At 44.1% G+C, this 20,822-nt stretch overlaps 1 protein-coding gene across 3 annotated transcripts; it reads left to right on the top strand.

Moving 5' to 3' along the window:
* The first annotated feature begins 1,339 nt into the window (after positions 1 to 1,339).
* PRPSAP2 (phosphoribosyl pyrophosphate synthetase associated protein 2) lies at positions 1,340 to 19,546 on the top strand. 3 transcript variants are annotated; one of them, XM_074552720.1, is made up of 12 exons: positions 1,340 to 1,497; positions 3,571 to 3,633; positions 4,105 to 4,255; positions 5,306 to 5,358; positions 5,481 to 5,547; positions 6,163 to 6,335; positions 7,243 to 7,358; positions 10,714 to 10,769; positions 15,750 to 15,898; positions 17,240 to 17,310; positions 18,202 to 18,348; positions 18,860 to 19,546. In XM_074552720.1, the coding sequence occupies exons 3-12, from the start codon at positions 4,137 to 4,139 to the stop codon at positions 19,016 to 19,018; spliced, it is 1,110 nt and encodes a 369-aa protein (XP_074408821.1). In that variant the 5' UTR covers positions 1,340 to 1,497; positions 3,571 to 3,633; positions 4,105 to 4,136; the 3' UTR covers positions 19,019 to 19,546. The 3 variants fall into 3 exon arrangements, with proteins under 3 accessions (XP_074408821.1, XP_074408820.1, XP_074408822.1); XM_074552719.1 differs by having other exon boundaries at positions 3,571 to 3,690; XM_074552721.1 differs by lacking the exon at positions 3,571 to 3,633.
* Positions 19,547 to 20,822: the final 1,276 nt, after the last annotated feature.

Below are 20,822 nucleotides of genomic sequence, written 5' to 3'. Positions count from 1 at the left end.
GTGAGCTTGCCTGTGGCTTTTCCTCCTTTTTTATGTTAAGGCCAGCGTGGGCAGAAATATCTGATGGGATGATCAGCCTTGCTCAAGTGCACCCTGCAGCCCAGGAATAAGCAAATTTAATTGCTTTTTGTGAGAAAAGCTGCAGTGGTGTCCTGGTTTACAAAGTACCTTTGTAGTTTTATGCTAAATGCTAGAATTCTGATCCACAAAATGCCGCTCAACTTGGGCGTACTGAGAAGCGTAATTTAAAACAGGTTCTAACTGCGCAGTCTGGGGAAAAAACATGGTGTTTGGGTTTTGTATTTAAAGGAGGGATGTGTGTCTGTGTGGGATGACTGCAACTTCCTCAAAGCAGTTTTGTCATGGGTGTCTTGGGATAAAGCTTTTTTTCTTTTTGAGCAGGGTGACTGAAATAAGAGCCTCATTTCAGATGTCAAAAGAATCTTTGTGCAGTTCAACTGATGCATGTGGCAAGGAGAGTCCTGAGAGGACTCTGGATAAATCATGTGCGCTTTTGACAAGGAACTGAGAGGCCACTGATAGTTTCTGTTCTTAATTTCCTTTGCAGAAATGCCTCTTTTTCCATAAACACTGCTGATGGCAAAGGCCAGATGGTAGTTCGGTGTCCGGTGGGGATGGAGCTGCCCTCCCATCCCTCTCTGGTGGGGATGCAGATGTGGGAGCTCCAAAATTATGGCACCCCGCGGATATCATTGCATTATTCCACATGGATTTTGCACCGGGGGTAATTTTTCGTGGGGGTGCAGCTGAATTGTGGTGTTGGGGTCCCCCCATCCTCCCACCTGTGGATTCAGATCTGTACTTCCCTTTTTGTTGCAAAGGTCAAAAAAGCTGATGATGGATCTAGGAAATTTATTTTTATAAGGGATGGCTGAGCTGGGTTTGTTTACTCTGGAGGATGCTCAGGGCCCTTATCGTCTTCAACTCCCTGAAATGATGCTGTAGTGAGGAGGGGGCCGGTCTTGGAAGCTAACACGTGGGAGATTCGGGTTAGATATCAGAAAAATCTTTTTATTGTCCGTGTGGCCAGGCATTGGCACCGGTACCCAGGGAGGTGCTGGAGTACCACACCTGGAGGTGTTGAAAGAGCCACCCGCATCTGGCGGTGGGTGATGCGGTTTCATGGTACTGCTGCGTTGACGGTCGGACTGGATGATCCTTAAGTTCTTTTCCAACACTGACGATTCTAAAAGCCAAGAACTCTGGGATTCTGTAACCCGTCCCGGTGCCCAGGAGCACGGGGGCTGAGGGGGAAGATGGCGCCCGCTCCCCTCAGCGCGGCGGGGGAAGGGGGGGGGGGGGGGGGGCGTCGCCTCGGGCCCGCCCCGCCCGCCCGCGCTCCCTCCCTCACGCCCCGCCGCCATCTTGCCCGCGGAGCACCGGAGGGGCTGAGCTCCGCCGCCGCCTCTGCCTCTCCCCCTCCTTCCCCTCCGGCCGGGCCGCCTTCTCCCGGGGCCGGGGGGCCGGAGCCGGCAGGTAAGGCATTCAGCGAGGGGCGCTCCCGCCCGCTCAGCCCAGTTCAGCCGGCTGTGTGAGGGCAGGACATCCCCCATCCCCACACGGGGTTCCGACGCCTGAGGAATGGGCTAGGTCGCCCTTCCCTCAGGGGATGGAGCCCTTCTCCTGGGCTGCCCCTTCTCGGGGTTGCTCGGGCTGCCCGCAGGTGCCACAGGTGAGGGGCAGCGGCTGGGGCTGCGGCGTGCCCGGGCCGCTCTGGGGGCGGAGGGATGGGATCCATGAGGGACACGGGCCCTGTGTGACCCACCTGGAGCACCCGAAGCACCGCAGGGAGGGTGGGCTGGAAGGGTCTCAGCCCACGGGGATCGGTGAGTGTGGAGGGAACGGGAAAATTCCCCGTGGGGAGATTGGGGAGAGGGTGCAGATTCCCTCCATCCCATGGGCTCCATTCCTTATCCCATCCAGTTATTCCTGCCTCTGTTGCTTTCTGTGTGGACGTGCTCAGTTGATGGAGGCATAAAGCCGTGTGTGCCCAGTGATTGTTGTGCTCATCATGATGTGTCTGTGTAATCGTGTGCAGCCCAAAAGGAAAGGCAGGTGTTTGTGCTGCAGCCTGTTCTGTGCTTGTGTTCAACCTTGGAAGGTTGGCCCACCTCACACCTGAGATTATTGTCCCATGTACCCCTGTGGAGTCATGCTTTTGCACATCTAATAAAGTTTTGTGAGCTTGCTTTCATCCCAACACCTGTTTGAAGGTTGATATATCCATATTACCCTTAAAATTCAACTTCCCTGCCCACACACACCATAGCCCACCTGTAGCTGCTGAAGTACATCCACAAGAAAGTCCTTGACCTACAATAAAATGAAGAGCAATGTTCACTATTGCTTGTAAATACATCAGTATATTGTGGTGTAAAGTGCACCCTCAACAATAGTGGGGAACCAACAACTCATCTTTTCAGATCTATGGAACAAAGAAGACACACAACTGGATAAAAATACACCTTCTGAACACTCCGTGAATGCTTTTAGTAACACAGAAAGTTGCTTCCACTCTGTTCCCACCCAGGCCCACAAGCAGGATGCTCTCAGGTGCTGTTAGACCTAAAAGCATTTCAGGTTCTTTGCTCTGGTGGAGCTGAGATGGATCTTGAACACCATCATGAATATTTGATGGGTGATGGCCATTAGTTGACAGGTGGGAGTTGCAGAGAGTGAATGAGCAGCAGAGCAGAGAAACACTAGCTAAGAAATGGGGGGTTTTTTTAGGTATTTAATTTGAGAGGGATACAGGTCTTGCTTTGGGAGCCCCTCTGGGTTTAGTGCAGGGGAACATTCAGACGTGCTGGAGGCTGAAGCTGGCGCTCTGTGCACAGTTCTGGTGCCAGGCGGGTTTTCATTCATGGCAGCTGAGCCCAGCTCAGCCTTGGCACCCGCAGATTTGTTGTTAGGAAGTTCCTGACTTGACTTTGGCTCTTCACAAGAGTGAATCGGGTTCCTGTGACAGAGTTAAACTGAGCCAGACTGTGGTTGTAAAGGAGGTGTGAAGGAGTTTCATTACAGACCCCTCCAGCTGTTCTTGTGAACTCTTCCTCTCCAACTCTTTATTTTTGTTGTTGCTTTGGAGTCCTTAATAGTTGATACATCATCAGCTTTTTCTAACCAATTAGGTGTGACTGTTAGATAATTCTGTTTCTCAGCAGGGAGATGTTTACCAGGAAAGAAGTTACTGATTTAACTGTAACTTCTGTTTATTTTGGTTTAAATTATGCTACTTGTATTTCCTATTTCCAGTCTCCTAAATAATGCTGAAATGGATGATGAAGGATTGGATTATTTATGCAGCAGGATTTTAAGTTGAAACTGCTTCCATCTATCCAGGGCTGCTGGTCAATGGGATCTTTTTTTTCCCCTTTTATTTGACTAAAATTTTATAGTAGGAGTAACCATGAAAATGTGATTTACAAAGAATAATAAAAACATGGAATCCCATCAAGTCCTTGGTGAGATTAGTGGTTTGTGCCTTTATTTGAAACAAAAACCAAATTATACTGATTTCCTCCTGATATTTTTCTCCTGTTTTCACAGGAGAAATATTGCTTTCAAAGAATGACAACAGCTGCTTCAGCAAGTGGATTTGCTGTGCAAGAGGTCATTATTTACAGCTGCCAGCTTTATTGAATTCTTCCTTACATTTCATCCTTATTTGTAAGTTTATAACTGCAGAAGTACTGGGAAGAGATTCAGCTTTGGCAATAGACTCTTCTAGCCTGGGCCCAGGAGCTCTTTTTAGCTCAATTCTACCCCTGCCTGTCTTTGTGATTTTGGAAAAGTCAATAAACGTTGCTCAGTTCTGGAAAATGAGCTGGACAAGGTGATGGAAAAAAAGTATCAGTGTTACTGGATGGTAGCCTGAGGAAAACAGTTAAAAAGGAAAAAAAATTGGTGCTAGAAGGTTTTCTTGGGGGATCTTTGGAGAGCTTTTAAAGTGGAGATAACAGATTTTAATGATGCTGGAATATCCAGGGTTCTGAAAGATTACACTTTTTAAACAGAGCAAATGTGTGTCTTGTTTTGTTTTGTTTTTTAACATGGATTTAAATGACTTTTGATCTCTTGCAGTCTTTTAGAAGCGGCAAAACAACTTAGGGTTGATGTTTTGTGTGCCATCAACTGAAATTGGGGCCATCATGAATATCACCAAGGGTGGGCTGGTGCTGTTCTCAGCTAATTCCAACTCCTCGTGCATGGAACTGTCCAGGAGGATTGCTGAGTAAGTAAAGGCTGCAGGGAATCTTCCCAGCTTGGGGTTATTCTGATGGGATTTGTTTCACTGGACACTTTTCTTTCCCTATTTAACTAAGGTTACATTGGAAAACTGCCATGATTTGCAAGAATATGGAGTTTGCTCTATAGGAGAGGAAATTTCAACAGCTCAATAACAGAGAGAGTAATTTGTGTTTGAATTGTTCTGTGGCAGGCTGTGACTGGCTGCAGCATTTCATAGGAAATTCATGTTTGCACAGTGATAAATCATCATGGCAGAAGTTTTCTCTCCTTGTAGTGGGGTGTTTTTGGGCAGGACAGCTCCAACCCTCCTGCTCTCTGGATATTTTGGATGGGAACATTTCTTTAGCTTAAATCCATGCATATCTCTAGCAGAACTTTTAGGACTTAAGTACATTTTTACTGTGCTAATTAGGATGCATAACATTACTGGGAATATTAGACAAGGTGGATTTCTTCCAGAGGCTTATTTACCCAAAGTTGGGTGTGCTAGGAGAGAAAGGGCAGTGCAGAGGAACCCAGGTTATTTGTAGAAAGAATTTGAACTTGAGTGCAGAGAATACTCTGATCTCTTTGTAGTGATGGGGTGTAGCTAATGCTGACAAGGAATAAATACAGCAGATATTATTCTTCCATTATCCATAAAATGGTGCTTGCTGCTCTTTCCTCTTCACTCTGCTTTGACTTTTTTCTATAGATAAGAGTGATTTAAAAGCAGTATTTTTACATGTATGTTGCCACATGTGTGTGTGTATATGTAGGGCAAGAAATATATTAAAAATTACAAAATGTTACATTTTTACAGCACGATTTTTTTTCCTGCTGGAAAATAAGTTTAGCATAGTCTGCAGTGCAGCTTTGGGGAATTGTAGGTGCTTTTTAGAGAAGTGTTCACTGTATTTGCTGGGTTTATGGTTTGGGATTTTCTTTCCTTGGTTTTCTCCCACAGAATGCAGCCTTTCAGTGACTGTTGTATTCTCTGGGATTTACATTTGATTTGCCCTTCCTGACTTCTGCCTTATTTCTGTTCCTGCAGGCGCCTGGGAGTGGAGATGGGGAAGGTTCAGGTTTATCAAGAGGCAAACAGAGGTGAGCATTTAATGAGCAACGCTGGAAATGCCCCTGACACTGATTTCAAAGTACTACACCCTTTCTTAGACTCTAGAAAGAGTTTTGCTCCTGTAAATGTTACATATTTCTCTTCTTGGCAGAAACACGAGTGCAGATTCAGGAGTCTGTGAGAGGGAAGGATGTGTTTATCATCCAGACAGTTTCAAAGTGAGTAACTTCTTAAAGACCCTGTGCTGGCATTTGATCTGGGCTGTCCATAGCAATGCTTCTGTTTTCATTTTTAATCACCTTTTATGCTTGTGATGCAGTTTAATAAGATTATATTAACTAGATAGAGGCTTGTGGAGAGTTTGGGGTATTGGTTTTGTTGGGTTTTTATACGTACACAAAGGCAGCTTTGGCATAAGGTAGCTTCTACAATTTTAATTTGTAATGACTGTAGCAATAAAAAAAAAATAAAATAAAGCCTTCCCCTTGGTCTCTGCATTCCTTCCCAAAGTGTATTCTGTTGTTTATGTCAATCTCTTAAATTCTTCTCTTCTCAGCTCCCTGTCTCTAGCACCATCACAAAGTTAAGATGTAGGAGGAATGTTTCCTGGGCAATGTCCTGTGATTCAGAAATTCTTTAATTTTATCTGAAAAGAACTTTACAAATGCTAAGACTTTTTTTTTTTTTTTTTTTTAATGGCAGCAGAAATGCAGATCTTAGCTGATGACCAGTTCTCTAAAAATCTGCCCTCTCTGTGTCTGCTGGGTGTGAATAGTGTGGTGAATTGAGGATTTTTGTGCAGCAGCTCCAGGAGCAGATGTTTCTCGTTGCAGGGATGTGAATACCACCATCATGGAGCTCCTGATCATGGTGTATGCATGTAAAACCTCCTGTGCCAAAAGCATTATTGGAGTGGTTCCTTACTTCCCCTACAGCAAACAGTGCAAGATGAGGAAAAGGGGCTCCATTGTCTCCAAGTTGCTGGCCTCGATGATGTGCAAAGCTGGTAAGAATGTGGCTGTCCTTAAATCAGAGCAAGGGGGCTCCTGCTGTCAGCTTCCAGCTTTGGGGAGATCTGTACACAAGTTTGGACTTTGGTTAAAAATAACTGCCAAGCTTTTCATGTGTTTAAATCTACGTGAAAAGGAGAATGTAATTAGAAATGTTCCCAAATTGTGAGTTCATCAAAACCCCCAATGTGATAGAACCATTTTACACTGAGTTGTACTGAGCTGGCAGAATGAGTCTGCTGTGCTGAGCTGCTTTGGGCTGTGGTATCACCTCTCCCAGTACCATCCTTTGCCTTCCCTGCAGTCTGGAACAGTTGTGCCTTGTCATTTCTGTCTTGTTTTTTACTTGTTGGATGAATGCACTTTGTCCTCTACATCTGAGACCATGTGGGAGAATGAGATTATTCATTTTCACAGCCTTCAACACATTTTCTACTTCTTTCCTTTCACTCCCATCCCTGGGAAGAAGCAGGCAGTTCTAACAAACTGTGGGATCTGGGCTGTTATTTTGGGAGAAGTGGTTTTTGATTAGGAGCTTGGCCCATTTTTCAGGATTCAGAATTAATGAGCATGCTGTGTGACACTGGACAAATCAATGCTTCCATTTTGTCCTGTGTCCAGTGGAGAAGGATCCTGCCTGCCTCAGTGTGGCACTGCAGAGCCAGTTATGTGCAGGGTTCTGAGGTTCTTTTAAAAAAGTCACTCTGGAAGCCTCAAAATATGTTAATGCCAGTGTGCTTAAGAGGGACTAAAATGAATTTATTATGTATTTTCACTCAGTGTTCTCATGCAGCTTAGAAATTTTCTGGACAAACTGCAGTGAAAGTTAGAAAAATAAAGTGTCTGTTCTCTCTTACTTTTCTTAATGTGCTTCTCTGTTTGTTTCACTATTTTATTTTAAAGGGCTAACTCATCTTATTACCATGGATCTACATCAGAAGGAAATTCAGGGTTTCTTCAATATTCCAGTTGATAACTTGAGAGCATCTCCATTTTTACTCCAGTACATCCAAGAAGAGGTGAGGAAGGCCTGTTATTGCTGTTGGGTTTTTAAATTCTTTTTTGTCATGTCTCAGGGCATGTGAAACAAATCCCTCTGAAAAGATTAACTCTTCAAACTGAATTTTAAGGGGAGAATGGTCACTTGGGGCAGGGAGTGATGTTGGGAACTGTTGGTTCTTCTCTTCCCCACATTTAACTTTTGCTTTCTTGAAGAGCTGATGTTTTCTTACCCATGCAGCAATGCTGGTTTTTCTCTTAGATACATTCCCCTAACACTGAAAAAAATTAGCATTTTCTTGCTCTCAATGTCCTCTTCCTTTCCTATTTCCAGTTTCCTTGACATTTATAGGAAGGGCTGCTTGTGTGGGCATAAATTTAAATGACAAAATAAGAAACATTTGGAAGTTGTAAACTATGAGAGAGCCTATTGATAGTGCTCTGAAAGTCAGGCTGGTGGGTGGAAATCTCACTCCCTGTTAGTTCAGACTGCATGTCTTGACTTGAGCAGCTTAACTTGGGATGTTCTGTGCCTCCATCTTATTTTTATAAGGGTTTTGAGAAGTGCTCCTGGTGGATTGGCCTGTACAAAATGTGCAAATGATAATTGTAGGTATAAGATGCACGTTAAGCCTCTGACTAATGGTAATTTGGAATAAAGCAAATGCTTTCTTCCTGGTGAGAGAAAGGGTTTAGCTCACTCTTGCTTTTGAATCCAAGCTATTTCTTTTTATAAAGCTAGGAATGGCTCAATTTAAAAAACAAAACACACCCCACCCCACCCCCTTAAAGAAACCCAAACCAACATGATTTTGTTATGACAGTATTGAAATCTATTTGAGTTCCTCATTATAATTTCATTTGGTAATAGAGTCAAAGAGGATGGCAGAACAAAACTCCAGGCTTTGCCACAGTCATTCATCTGGTGTTCCAGGAAAGAAGTATTGCACACTGTAAGCACTTCCTAACTTTAAAAAAAAAAAGAACAAAAGTGGAAAACAAAACACACAGACACAAGTCAAGTTTTGCCTTTATGTGTTGCTTGAAAGTGTGATTTATGGTCAATAACAAGATCATGGTCCTGATTTGGTCTTGAAGCACCTTTTGATTCCTGAGCTTTCAGTGGTTTACACAGAATTGTTGCAGCTTTGAGTCTGACAGTGCTGTGCAATCCAGCAAATGACCCTTTGTAGAGAAGTTTTAAAAGATACTTTCAGTTCTTCATCCCTCTGCTCATCCATGAGGGGATTTTCTAAAAGCAGAGTGAACTGAGCGGATCTGATCACACAAGATCTGTTCTGGCAAGTACCTTCACCAGCCAGATCTTTTATCTGTGCTTAAAACTTTGATCCTTTGCTGCTCAGGGGGAGTTTAGTATTCATCTCCAGTTCCTGGTGGCCACAACTCGCTGCATATCCTGCACTGGGAATGCCAGAGCTTCCAAAGCTGTGGGAATCATGATGAAGAGCATGAGGTGGAGTCCAGCTTGATAAGGATGAAAGTCAGTTAAAAACCATCTCGCTGAAAGTCAGGAGAATAAGGGCTTGTAGTTGTTTCCTGTTGGAAATTTATGCCTAGATGTGAAGAGAATCCCTTGCTGCTCTGGGATGGAGACAGTGCAGTCAGTGAAGCTCCTGTGATATAAAATAGTTGTGTGTTTAGTTTGGTGTGCTTGGCACGTGTTGGATGCTTGGTGGCTTCTCTTTGCTTTTAGCAGGTGTGAATCCCAGAGTGACACAGCCCTTTGTTACATGGACGTGTTGACACCTCAGAGTCTTTGGGATGACATTTCTGACTTCATTTCTGAAGAGCTGAGAACAAATTTGTTCATTTGGCAGAGGAAAAATGAGGCAATGGTGTCTGAAGTAGATCAAAGCCTTTATTATGTCGAGTGACAGGCCCTGCCTTGTCCATACCTTCCATCACGTTAATCTTTGTAGCCTCTTGTATAACTCAGTGTTTGCCAAGGACAGAACATGCTGAATTCCCACTTTATAGGTGGAGTTACCAACATTGTGGATTATTAACGTTGCCTGACGTCCTCAAAAAATTTCTTATTTTCTGTTGGTTGAACCCTTGCCCAAATTCAGAACTTATTTTTTCTTTCCCATGCCTACTTCAGGTGGAGCTTTTGGAAATAATCAGCCAGTGCAGTTTGTATATTGTGGATCAGATTGTGGAAGAACTTACTTTGCCTGTGTTGGCAGAAACCCCAAGTATTTCAGTGCTCTGGAATGGGTATTAGATCTCTGACAGGGTGGTGAGCTGCATGACAGGGTGTCATCCCCACAGATCTGTGAATTCCACCCCTAACAGATCAATTTACAGGTGTTTGGTGAAGAGTCTTCCATCCCTTACACTGGGATGCTGAGGACCTGCTCTGTGGGACTTTGCTTGGCTCAGGGCTGTGGTTTGGGGCCAGAAGGACAGACAGGTTCCTTTTAGCTGCTCTCCATAGAGATGGATCATCCCAGGGCAGCAGAGTGAAGGAAAAGGCTGAGTTTGCAAGGAGTGGGGTAGAATGGGGTACCAGAGGCACTGCAGTTGGAGTTGCTGTTGGAAAGAACTGGAAGTGTGGATGGTGGAATGCTTGGGAAGTTACAAACCAATGAATCTGATGTGGAGTCACTGTTTGCAGGGAAAATGGAGATGAGGAAAAGAAACTGTTGAGAGATGGGGACTAAAATGCCAGTTAAATGTGGATCAGGAATCTGGAGTGAAAAACCAGCATGAGCTGGGGCAGAGGCAGCAAACTCTGTGCTGGTGAAGCCTGACTGGAGCAGCTGTCAGACACCAGAGGGAAAGCCAGGCTTGCTGGTTTGTGCTGTCAGCATTTCAGCAGCATCCCCTGCTGCTGACCAGGCTGGCAGCGTTTGCAGCACTGACACTGAGCCTCCAGGGTCAGTGCAGTGACTGTGGAAGTTTTATCCCTCCTGGTGGTCCAGAGAAAGAGTCAGGGTGATGTGATGTGATGGAGAGGTGTGACTTTTCTTGGGGTACTCTATAACACAATAGGAAGCTGTAAAATGCTAGTTTTTAGTGATGAAAGACAATTTAGCTTGAACAGGAAACTTTAATTTTGATGGTTTCCTGTTTTAACACTTGTGGGTGTAACCCTGATGTCCTAAAGCAGTTCTTTTTCTGTTAGCTGTACTATAAAATGGGGTTTATAAAAGGTACAGTTTGAAGTTAATATCTGAATTTTCTATTACTGAGCTGTCAACCCTGATCATGCACCATGGATTCTTGAGGTTGCTTTCTTAGGTAAAATGTTCAATGCTTAAAATTCTGGCAAAATAAAGTTCTCTGATTCTTACTGAGTTTAAATTTGTGTAAAGATATGAAGTGGACATTGCTGTCTGTTATTCACCACAGATACCAGACTACAGGAATGCTGTAATTGTGGCCAAATCTCCTGCATCTGCCAAGAGGTGGGTAAGATCTGCTCTCTTTCTTAGAGCAGCAAATCTCTGTTGGGTTTTGTTCTTAGGGTCAAGTCAAGGACAAATACTCAATAATTAGAAGATGCAGCCTTCAAACCCCTCCCAATTCTCCTCTGTCAGCTGTGTAGGTTTTACATTATTTATTATGTAATCATAATAAATCTAAGGAGAGTAAAACCAAAGCCTACAAAAGGATGTGATAAATCAATGCAGTGCTTATGATTAAGAAGGTTTTTAATTATGTTATATTTGTGTGCATTTACATTATAAATCTGTAAGTGAGGAAAAGTGGCTGGAAGTGTAATGCCATTAATCCAGATGAGTTTCTCAATGTGGACATAACAAAGAACATCAGATCCTAAACACAGAAGGTCAGTCTGGGTTTGCTGTTTGAGATGATTGTGATTGTGAAGTCTCTGGTGGTTGAGTGACTGTTCTTAATCCATGAAGCTTTATAGCTGACTGTTCCTAACCTCTGGAATTACAGAGCTGTCAGCAGGTGCTGTAAGAGCTGGATGATGCTTTAAGAGAGGCTGTGGTGACAAACCAGACTTTGTTGAAAAGATATTTGGACTTCCATGCCAATGAATTCTGATACTCTGTGTTTTCCTCATTTTCTGTAACAAACCACCTTTTGTCATCTTTTTCTCCAGCAATACTTTTTGTGATTTCTTTTGTTTTGGCCAGGTCATTTTACATTTGTTTCTTTTCCATTTCTTTTCCACGGTGTCAGTGTTGCCTCTTGGGTGGAGGCAAGAGTTTGTTGCAGCATTTTAATGCTTGATTATCCACTAATTGTCAATGCCAGCAAATAGATGAGTTGCACATCATGCAGTGATTTGTGGAGGAGAGGATCCCAGAAGTGTATTGTTTAGCTTCTTCACATGCTCCTATGAATGCTTAAGGACAGTATGTGAAGAGTTACATTGTGTTGAGAGAGGGATAATTGGATGTTTCAGCCTAATCCAGACTGAAAACAATCTAGGAAAATACTTCTGATGAATCCCTGCTTGTGGAAAAGAACCCTTGTGTGTTGAAGTTCAGAATGTCTCTGTGGTTTCTGAGCTCACTGGGAAATTAATAAATCATTTGGCTGTCACTTTGAACTTGATTCGGTTTAATGCTGCATTTTAAGGTAATTAATACAGTTTTATTGATATGATTATTCCTGCTAAGTCATAACTCTTATTGTTTGTAATAATAATTACCTATAATTAACTACTTGCAAAAATATTGCAACTGTATGATAACCACAGGGTGGAAGATTCTTCATTTTTAATTAACTGAGTATCACGATGGGCAAATTGCTGTCTGGACTTTGTATTGTTTGGGTGGTGAAGGAAGGCTTAAGGACAGAGGAGGTGATTCAGGCTCTGAGGTGCTGATTTAGAGCAGAGTGAATCCCTGTGGATGTGCTGGGCTTGCTTGCACCAGAGCAGACTGGGATGGGTGCTTGGGCAGGATCCCAAACCCCTGGGTGTGCAGGGTGAGCTGGGATGGGTGTGCTCATTGGTATTTGCTGCTTCCAGTAGCTGGGATGCAAATTCCTATTTTCCTGACTCTCTGCTTTTCCCACTCCCCCAACTGACCTTACACTTCTTTCCAGAAATTTCTAATCTTAGTTGAAGAAATACTGCAGTGTGAAGGAACTTCATGTCAGCTAATTAAAAAATCCAAGCTGTTCAACTCCCAAGTGTGGTTTGTCAGGCAGTGATCATCTGGATCCCCTTTTCCATAGGGTATCTGAGGTTATGTGTCAGCAGGTCAGGGATATTGTCTTTATTTACTACTAAATAAATAGGTGAACAGTTGTTTTCTCTTTTTATAGAGTATTTTTCCCTATTAAATGCAGACAATCCAGACATCAAGGCTGTTCTTGGCTACTCTTAAATGTGTCCTGCTGAAACATGGGATCCCTGAAGGCTGGGAAGTGTTATTTTGGCTCTTGGGCAGGCAGAAGGGAGCAGTCAGCATTTTGTGACTTGCAGCATCCATCCTGTTGCTTTAGGCCCATATGGGCACTTTGAAGGTTACTCTGACTTTAACAAACCTGATTTAAAAACATCCTGAGGGGCAGCCGATTTCTCTAGGAATTCTCCTAAAATTTTAGGATAGCTTGACTTCTCTCTGAAACATGAGCAATAAAATGGAAACAGGTTAGGGTTGTAGAGAGGTGAGTTGTTAGAACTGAAACCTTTCCCTGGTGTTTTAACCCTTTCCTGGTGTTTTAACCCTTTCCCCGGTGTTTTAACCTTTTCCTGGGGTTTTAACCCTTTCCCTGGTGTTTTAACCCTTTCCCTGGTGTTTTAACCCTTTCCTGGTGTTTTAACCCTTTCCCTGCTGTTTTAACCCTTTTCCTGGTGTTTTAACCCTTTTCCTGGGGTTTTAACCCTTTCCTGGTGTTTTAACCTTTTCTTGGAGTTTTAACCCTTTCCCTGGTGTTTTAACCCTTTTCCTGGTGTTTTAACCCTTTTCCTGGTGTTTTAACCCTTTCCTGGTGTTTTAACCCTTTCCTGGTGTTTTAGCCCTTTCCTGGTGTTTTAACCCTTTCCTGGTGTTTTAACCCTTTCCCTGGTGTTTTAACCCTCTTCCTGGTGTTTTAACCCTTTCCCTGGTGTTTTAACCCTTTCCTGGTGTTTTAACCCTTTCCCTGGTGTTTTAACCCTTTCCCTGGTGTTTTAACCCTTTCCCTGCTGTTTTAACCATTTCCCTGCTGTTTTAACCCTTTTCCTGGTGTTTTAACCTTTTCTTGGGGTTTTAACCCTTTCCCTGGTGTTTTAACCCTTTCCATGGTGTTTTAACCCTTTTCCTGGTGTTTTACCCCTTTCCCTGGGGTTTTAACCCTTTCCCTGGTGTTTTAACCCTTTCCCTGGTGTTTTAACCCTTTTCCCGGTGTTTTAACCCTTTCCCTGGTGTTTTAACCCTTTCCTGGTGTTTTAACACTTTCCCTGGTGTTTTAACCCTTTTCCTGGTGTTTTAACCCTTTTCCTGGTGTTTTAACCCTTTCCCTGGTGTTTTAACCCTTTCTTGGTGTTTTAACCCTTTTCCTGGTGTTTTAACCCTTTCCTGCTGTTTTAACCCTTTCCCTGGTGTTTTAACCCTTTTCCTGGTGTTTTAACCTTTTCTTGGGGTTTTAACCCTTTCCCTGGTGTTTTAACCCTTTCCCTGGTGTTTTAACCCTTTCCCTGGTGTTTTAACCCTTTTCCTGGTGTTTTAACCCTTTCCTGGTGTTTTAACCCTTTTCCTGGTGTTTTAACCCTTTCCCTGGTGTTTAACCCTTTTCCTGGTGTTTTAACCCTTTTCCTGGTGTTTTAACCCTTTCTTGGGGTTTTAACCCTTTCCCTGGTGTTTTAACCCTTTCCTTGGTGTTTTAACCCTTTCCTGGTGTTTTAACCCTTTCCCTGGGGTTTTAACCCTTTCCCTGGTGTTTTAACCCTTTCCCTGGTGTTTTAACCCTTTTCCTGGTGTTTTAACCCTTTCCCTGGTGTTTTAGCCCTTTCCTGGTGTTTTAACCCTTTCCCTGGGGTTTTAACCCTTTCCCTGTGGTTTTAACCCTTTCCCTGGTGTTTTAACCCTTTCCCTGGTGTTTTAACCCTTTCCCTGGTGTTTTAACCTTTTCCTGGTGTTTTAACCCTTTCCCTGCTGTTTTAACACTTTCCCTGCTGTTTTAACCCTTTCCTGATGTTTTAACCCTTTTCCTGGTGTTTTAACCCTTTCCTGGTGTTTTAACCATTTCCCTGCTGTTTTAACCCTTTCCCTGGTGTTTTAACCTTTTCTTGGGGTTTTAACCCTTTCCCTGGTGTTTTAACCCTTTCCCTGCTGTTTTAACCCTTTTCCTGGTGTTTTAACCCTTTCTTGGTGTTTTAACCCTTTCCTGGTGTTTTAACCCTTTCCCTGGCGTTTTAACCCTTTCCTGGTGTTTTAACCCTTTCCCTGGTGTTTTAACCCTTTCCTGGGGTTTTAACCCTTTTCCTGGTGTTTTAACCCTTTCCTGGTGTTTTAACCCTTTCCCTGGTGTTTTAACCTTTTCCTGGTGTTTTAACCCTTTCCCTGGTGTTTTAACCCTTTCCCTGGGGTTTTAACCCTTTCCCTGGGGTTTTAACCCTTTTCTTGGGGTTTTACCCCTTTCCTTGCTGTTTTAACCCTTTCCCTGGTGTTTTAACCCTTTCCCTGGTGTTTTAACCCTTTTCTTGGGGTTTTACCCCTTTCCTTGCTGTTTTAACCCTTTCCTGGTGTTTTAACCCTTTCCCTGGGGTTTTAACCCTTTTTAACCCTTTTCCTGGTGTTTTAACCCTTTCCCTGGTGTTTAACCCTTTCCCTGGTGTTTTAACCCTTTCCCTGGGGTTTTAACCCTTTCCCTGGGGTTTTAACCGTGTTTTAACCCTTTCCCTGGTGTTTTAACCCTTTCCTGGTGTTTTAACCCTTTCCCTGGGGTATTAACCCTTTCCCTGGTGTTTTAACCCTTTCCTGGCGTTTTAACCCTTTCCCTGGTGTTTTAACCCTTTCCCTGGTGATTTAACCCTTTCCCTGGTGTTTTAACCCTTTCCTTGCTGTTTTAACCCTTTCCTGGTGTTTTAACCCTTTCCCTGGCGTTTTAACCCTTTCCCTGGCGTTTTAACCCTTTCCCTGGCGTTTTAACCCTTTCCTGGTGTTTTAACACTTTCCCTGGTGTTTTAACCCCTTTCCTGGTGTTTTAACCCTTTCCCTGGTGTTTTAACCCTTTCCCTGGTGTTTTAACCCTTTCCCTGGTGTTTTAACCCTTTCCCTGGTGTTTTAACCCTTTCCCTGGCGTTTTAACCTTTTCCCTGGTGTTTTAACCCTTTCCCTGGTGTGTTAACCCTTTCCCTGGGGTTTTAACCCTTTCCCTGGTGTTTTAACCCTTTCCCTGGGGTTTTAACCCTTTCCCTGGTGTTTTAACCCTTTCCTGGTGTTTTAACCCTTTGCTGGTGTTTAACCCTTTCCCTGCAGGGCGCAGTCCTTTGCCGAGCGCCTGCGCCTGGGCATCGCGGTGATCCACGGGGAAGCCCAGGATGCCGAGTCTGACATGGTGGACGGGCGGCACTCCCCTCCCACAGCCAAGTACGTGGCTGCCATCCACCCCAGCCTGGAGATCCCCAGTAAGTAAGTGTAGGGGGGAAGGTGTTACCTGCTGCTTTTGTGGGGGTTTAGGGATTGGGTTTGGCCCAGATGGATTGGCTAAAAGGAGTGGTTCTTCACAGAGGGGGAAAAAATAACCTCGTCTTTCTTAGTGAATCACATTCAGAAATGCCGAAGTGACAGGGAAGCACACGAGGTTTCAGTGTGTTTCCAGGGGAAGCCTATGGAACAATAAGGACTCCTTTCCTCTTCATGAACTGAAGTTTGAGTATACTAAAGTGTGGTGCCAGGCTGGGCAGTGATTTGGGAGAATGTATCGGATTGGGAAAGTCAGGGAGTGGGGAGGAGGAAAGTGGTTTTTGTAAGGTTTTCAATTTTTTTTTCTTTTCCTTATAGTTTTTCCCTATTTCCCTGTAGTTTAGGTAATAAAGTGTTCTTTATGTTTAAGCTAAAGCCTGTTTTGCTTATTCCTGGTCACATCTCACAGCAGACACCAGGGTGAGGGCATTTTCATGGGGGCACTGGCTCTGTGCCAGGCTCAAACCATGACATTTTTTGCTTAGTGAATCACATGTGATTTCTGTCACCACATTTCTCTTCAAAGAGAAAAGCAAGGCACAGTTCTTCCCAAGGAAGTTTCTGGGTTTCATATTCTCTGAACCTCAGAGAAAGGAAAAATAATTCTTATCATTTGCTGTGCCTGTGTTTGTGCAAAAGTAGAATGCAATACAGAAATTGTTTACCAAAGTAAGGATGTTTTATTTCCTTAACCTGTCAGGGCCAAGAGTGTGTGTGTTGGGACTGTTGGCTGACAGTCACAAGTTCTGTGCAGTTTTGTGCAAAGTTAAGTGCTTAGCAGATTCAGTTCAGACACAATGTAATATAATATAGAATAAAATAGTATAATAAGATAATTAGCCTTCTAATAAAATAAAATCAAATCAAATACATGATTTCTCTCCCCCTCGTTGGGGGTTCCCTACAAATACTATGGATTCCTTCTTGCTTGAGTGTGGATGTGACCTTCAGCTGCACCACCAGAACTGCAGGGCATAAACCCACTGTGGGTGTCTGAACTGCTTGTGTCTGCAAGCCACTCTGTTTCTGTGCTGAAATTAAGAATTAATTGAATTGTAAAGAATTCAGGTATAAATTAATATAGTTAATATTTTAATTAAGCTTAAAGTATTTATATATTAGAATCCTGATGGTTTTCATTCAGTAGTGATGTTGAAATAGTTGCTGCTTCATGTCTCTAATAGTGGTGACCCATCAGACATTTCCATAGTTCAAATAAATTATATAAACTTCCTCTTTTCTTTCTCCTTTCTCCCCCTCTGAAAACATCTGCCATTAATCAGTGCTGATTCCCAAGGAAAAGCCACCCATCACAGTTGTTGGAGATGTAGGAGGAAGAATAGCTATCATCGTGGTGAGTGAGGTGCCATCAGTTCTCATCAATTCCATCAAACATGTCAAAGCTGCAGAAATCAGGCAGCTGTTCTGTGTCAGCCTCTGAACTTTGGCTGCTGCTGGACTTTGATAGGATGGGGCAGCACTGAGCACACTCAGAGCTGCCTGGGAGCAGCACTGGGACCTTGTGTCCCTGAGCAGAGCAGGGGGAATTCTGTTCAGAGCTTACCTGGAGGGGTTCAGGTGCTGCACGCACCCCACAGGAGGAGGGGAGAACCCCCCTGTTCTACTGCTGGGTTTGGAAATGCCACTGAAGCTGAGGTGATGGACATGGAGTTACTGGAACAGGTCTGGAGGAGGCCACCAAGATGATCAGAGGGATGGAGCAGCTCTGTATGAGGAGAGGCTGAGAGAATGGGATTGTTCAGCCTGGAAAAGAGAAGGATCTGGGCTGACCTCATTGTGGCTGTCCAGTACCTGAAGAAAGCCTGCCAGAAAGATGGAGAGAGATTATTTATAAGGGCCTGCAGTGACAGGACAAGGGGGAATGGCCTCAGACTTACAGGAGAGTAGGGTAGATTGGATATAAGGGAGAATTTTTTCCCTGTGAGGGCAGCTGTGGCTGCCCCATCCCTGAGGCACTCAAGGCCAGGCTGTGTGGAACTCAGAGCCACCAGCTCTAAAGGGAGGTGTCCCTGCCCATGGCAGGGCTTGGAATGAGATATATTTCAGATCCCTTCCAACCCAGGCCATTCTGTGATTTTCTCTAAAGCAGAGTGTAACCTCTGGGTTTGTCAAGGAAAAGAACAATTTTCTGATAGTTTGGGGTACTTGGGGTTTGTTACACTTGTTAAAGCTGTGCTGGTCTGTCTGATGTGCTGAACCCTCAGTGACTGTGGGATTTTGGCAGGATGACATCATAGATGACGTTGACACCTTCCTGGCTGCAGCTGAGACCCTCAAGGAGAGAGGGGCCTACAAGATCTTTGTCATGGCCACCCATGGCCTGCTGTCCTCTGACGCTCCCCGGCTGATTGAGGAGTCTGCCATCGATGAGGTAACTGTGGGGTGGGAGCTCTGAGCAGGCATTTGGGCCTTTTCAAAGCCATTTTCTCCTGAATTGATTCTTGACATATGCTGGCATTAAGGATTTAGATGGGAGGTTCCTGCTTCAGGCTTTCTCACTGTGGAATTGTGTGCTGGAATATTGGCATGCACGTGTCTTTATAGCAGTGGGAAATGTGGGAAGGGGTGAGATGCTGGACTGTCAGAGTCAGCACACCTTTCTCTTCAGTGGGTGGGATATTTCTGTACCTCCTGTGGATCTGTGTGGCAGAATGAAGGAATGAATGAATGAAGGAGGGACAGTGCCATTAGTATCCATGGATACATGGAACATATGGCAACACACGGCCCTACCTGACACTGTCACCCTGACTGTAATGTAAAATGTTGTTTTGTCAGCCAGGGTGGTTTTGTGGGATCTGTAAAACTCCCTTTCACCCATCCAGTTTAAAAGGTGGAAAACAAAAGAGCTACATCTTCCTGACCATTTCTTCTTCCTGTAGGTGGTTGTTACAAACACGATTCCACATGAAATACAAAAACTTCAGTGCCCTAAAATCAAGACTGTGGATATCAGCATGATCCTGTCAGAAGCCATTCGCAGGATCCACAACGGGGAGTCCATGTCCTACCTTTTCAGGAATATAGGAGTGGATGATTAAAGCTCATTCCTCTAAATAAACACCCGGGCCAAACTGGAAGTGAACAGAGAACGAGCTGTGAAGCGTTGTGCTTACCTTAATTTTCCATTGAGCCACTTCTTGTTTTCTCTTGGTTTAAGTATCAAGGTAGAACAGTTTTTGAGACCTTTTTTTTTTTTCCTTTGCAGGGTTTTTTTTGAAATTGGGGGGTTGGTGGGAATAAACGTTTTACAGAAAAACTGTTCTAGTTGCTTTTAGGGTAGTTGCACTATACACGATGGAAAAATCCCACAAAACACTTGAGGCAAGAATTTGGCTTCTAAATTAAGCATTCCTTTTCCAAAGCTGCTTGCTACAAGTGCTTTAAATGATAATACAATGAAGTGACTGTATAATATTTGCATTTTAAAAGCCAAAAAGGTCGTACTGTTGTATGCAGTCCAGTGATTTTGTAGGAGTGCTTTTATAGAAAAGCATATGGAATATGCACCTGTATTTATTTTCTGCGACAAAGAATAAAAACTTGTTTTGTGTGAGCTTTCTAAAAATGCTCATGTGCTGCCCCTTTGTCTTCTAAACTGTGTCCTTAAATATGGTCAGGGAGCAACAGGGACTTGCTCAGATCATGGCACAGATTCCCAGAGCAGCTGTGGCTGCCCCTGGATCTCTGGAAGTGTCCCAGGCCAGTTTGGATGTGGTTTGGAGCCGCCTGGGACAGTGGAAGGTGTCCCTGCCATGGCAAGGTTTGGAATGAGGTGATCCTTCCCACCCCAAACCATTCTGTGCCTCTTGGACTTGGGAATATTGTGGGGGATGTAGGTTCCAGCTGGTAAAATCCAAACCAGCTCATCACAGGTAAACTTGGGGGGTTTTTTTTGAGGTTTCTTGCCTGCCCTGACTGCGTGGATGAGCTAAAATCTGTGCCATAGAGCAGAGCTGAACTTGTCCAGGTTTGTTTTCCCAGCCCTCCTTGGGCAGGTGTGGGTGGAATGGCAGGCAGCAGCTCCCAGCCCCAGAGACTCCCAGTTGCTCACCTGTTACCAAGAAAACAGTGGTGGAACTGATGAGCATTTCGAGGCTGTTTGGTTTCATCTTTCCATCATGTCCGACAAACGAGTGTAAAGCTTTTGGCGTGTTCACAAGTGAAAATTAACCTTTGTTGACACCGTTTCTATGTTGGAGACAAACTTCCAAGGACTTTGGAGGCTTCATTGACTTGAAAGGATAAAACCAGGTGCTTTCCTTAATGCTAATGGAAACACCAGGCTGATTTATTGACACGTGTGGGTACTTTGGATGTGTTAATGCAGGTCAAATTCCAGCTGAGCACTGAGGGGGAAGGTCGGTTCCTCTCGGGGCTGTGCTGAGCTGCTGCGGCTCCTTCAAAGAGAGCAGGAATGCTGACCTGGCTCAGTGATGGGCACATTGGCTGCACCCTGTTTATTTTATTAGTGAGACCTTGTAGAAGTCTTGGGAGCAATTCAGACAAGTGTCCAGTGCTGCAAACTGATGGCTAAGTACCTCAAAACAAGGGATTCTGAGGTGCTTTCCTGTGCCTGTCTCATGCTGTCTCCTCTCTTCCTTCAGAGGAATTGCTGTCTTCAGTTCTCCACAGGTCCCTGACAGGAGGATGCAGGTGAGGGTTGGTCTTTTCTCCTGGTTAACAAGAGCAATCAATCTCAGGTTGCACCAGGAGAGGTTAGGTTGGATATTAGGAAAAATCTCATGGGAAGGATTGTCAAGCATTGGCACCGACTGCCCAGAGCAGTGGTGGAATCACCAGTGTAGATGTGGAATGATGCTTGGACTCAGTGATCTGAGAGGA

The sequence above is a fragment of the Zonotrichia albicollis genome, chromosome 16, assembly GCF_047830755.1.
Source record: "Zonotrichia albicollis isolate bZonAlb1 chromosome 16, bZonAlb1.hap1, whole genome shotgun sequence".
NCBI classification, from domain to species: domain Eukaryota; kingdom Metazoa; phylum Chordata; class Aves; order Passeriformes; family Passerellidae; genus Zonotrichia; species Zonotrichia albicollis.
This window is presented reverse-complemented; position numbering and strand designations above follow the sequence as displayed.

Coding starts and splice junctions, on each gene's coding strand:
- PRPSAP2 (XM_074552721.1), top strand. CDS start 4,137: ATGTTTTGTGTGCCATCAACTGAAATTGGGGCCATCATGAATATCACC. Junction 5,359..5,480: donor TTATCAAGAGGCAAACAGAG/GTGAGCATTTAA, acceptor TCTTCTTGGCAG/AAACACGAGTGCAGATTCAG. Junction 7,359..10,713: donor TCCAGTACATCCAAGAAGAG/GTGAGGAAGGCC, acceptor TATTCACCACAG/ATACCAGACTACAGGAATGC.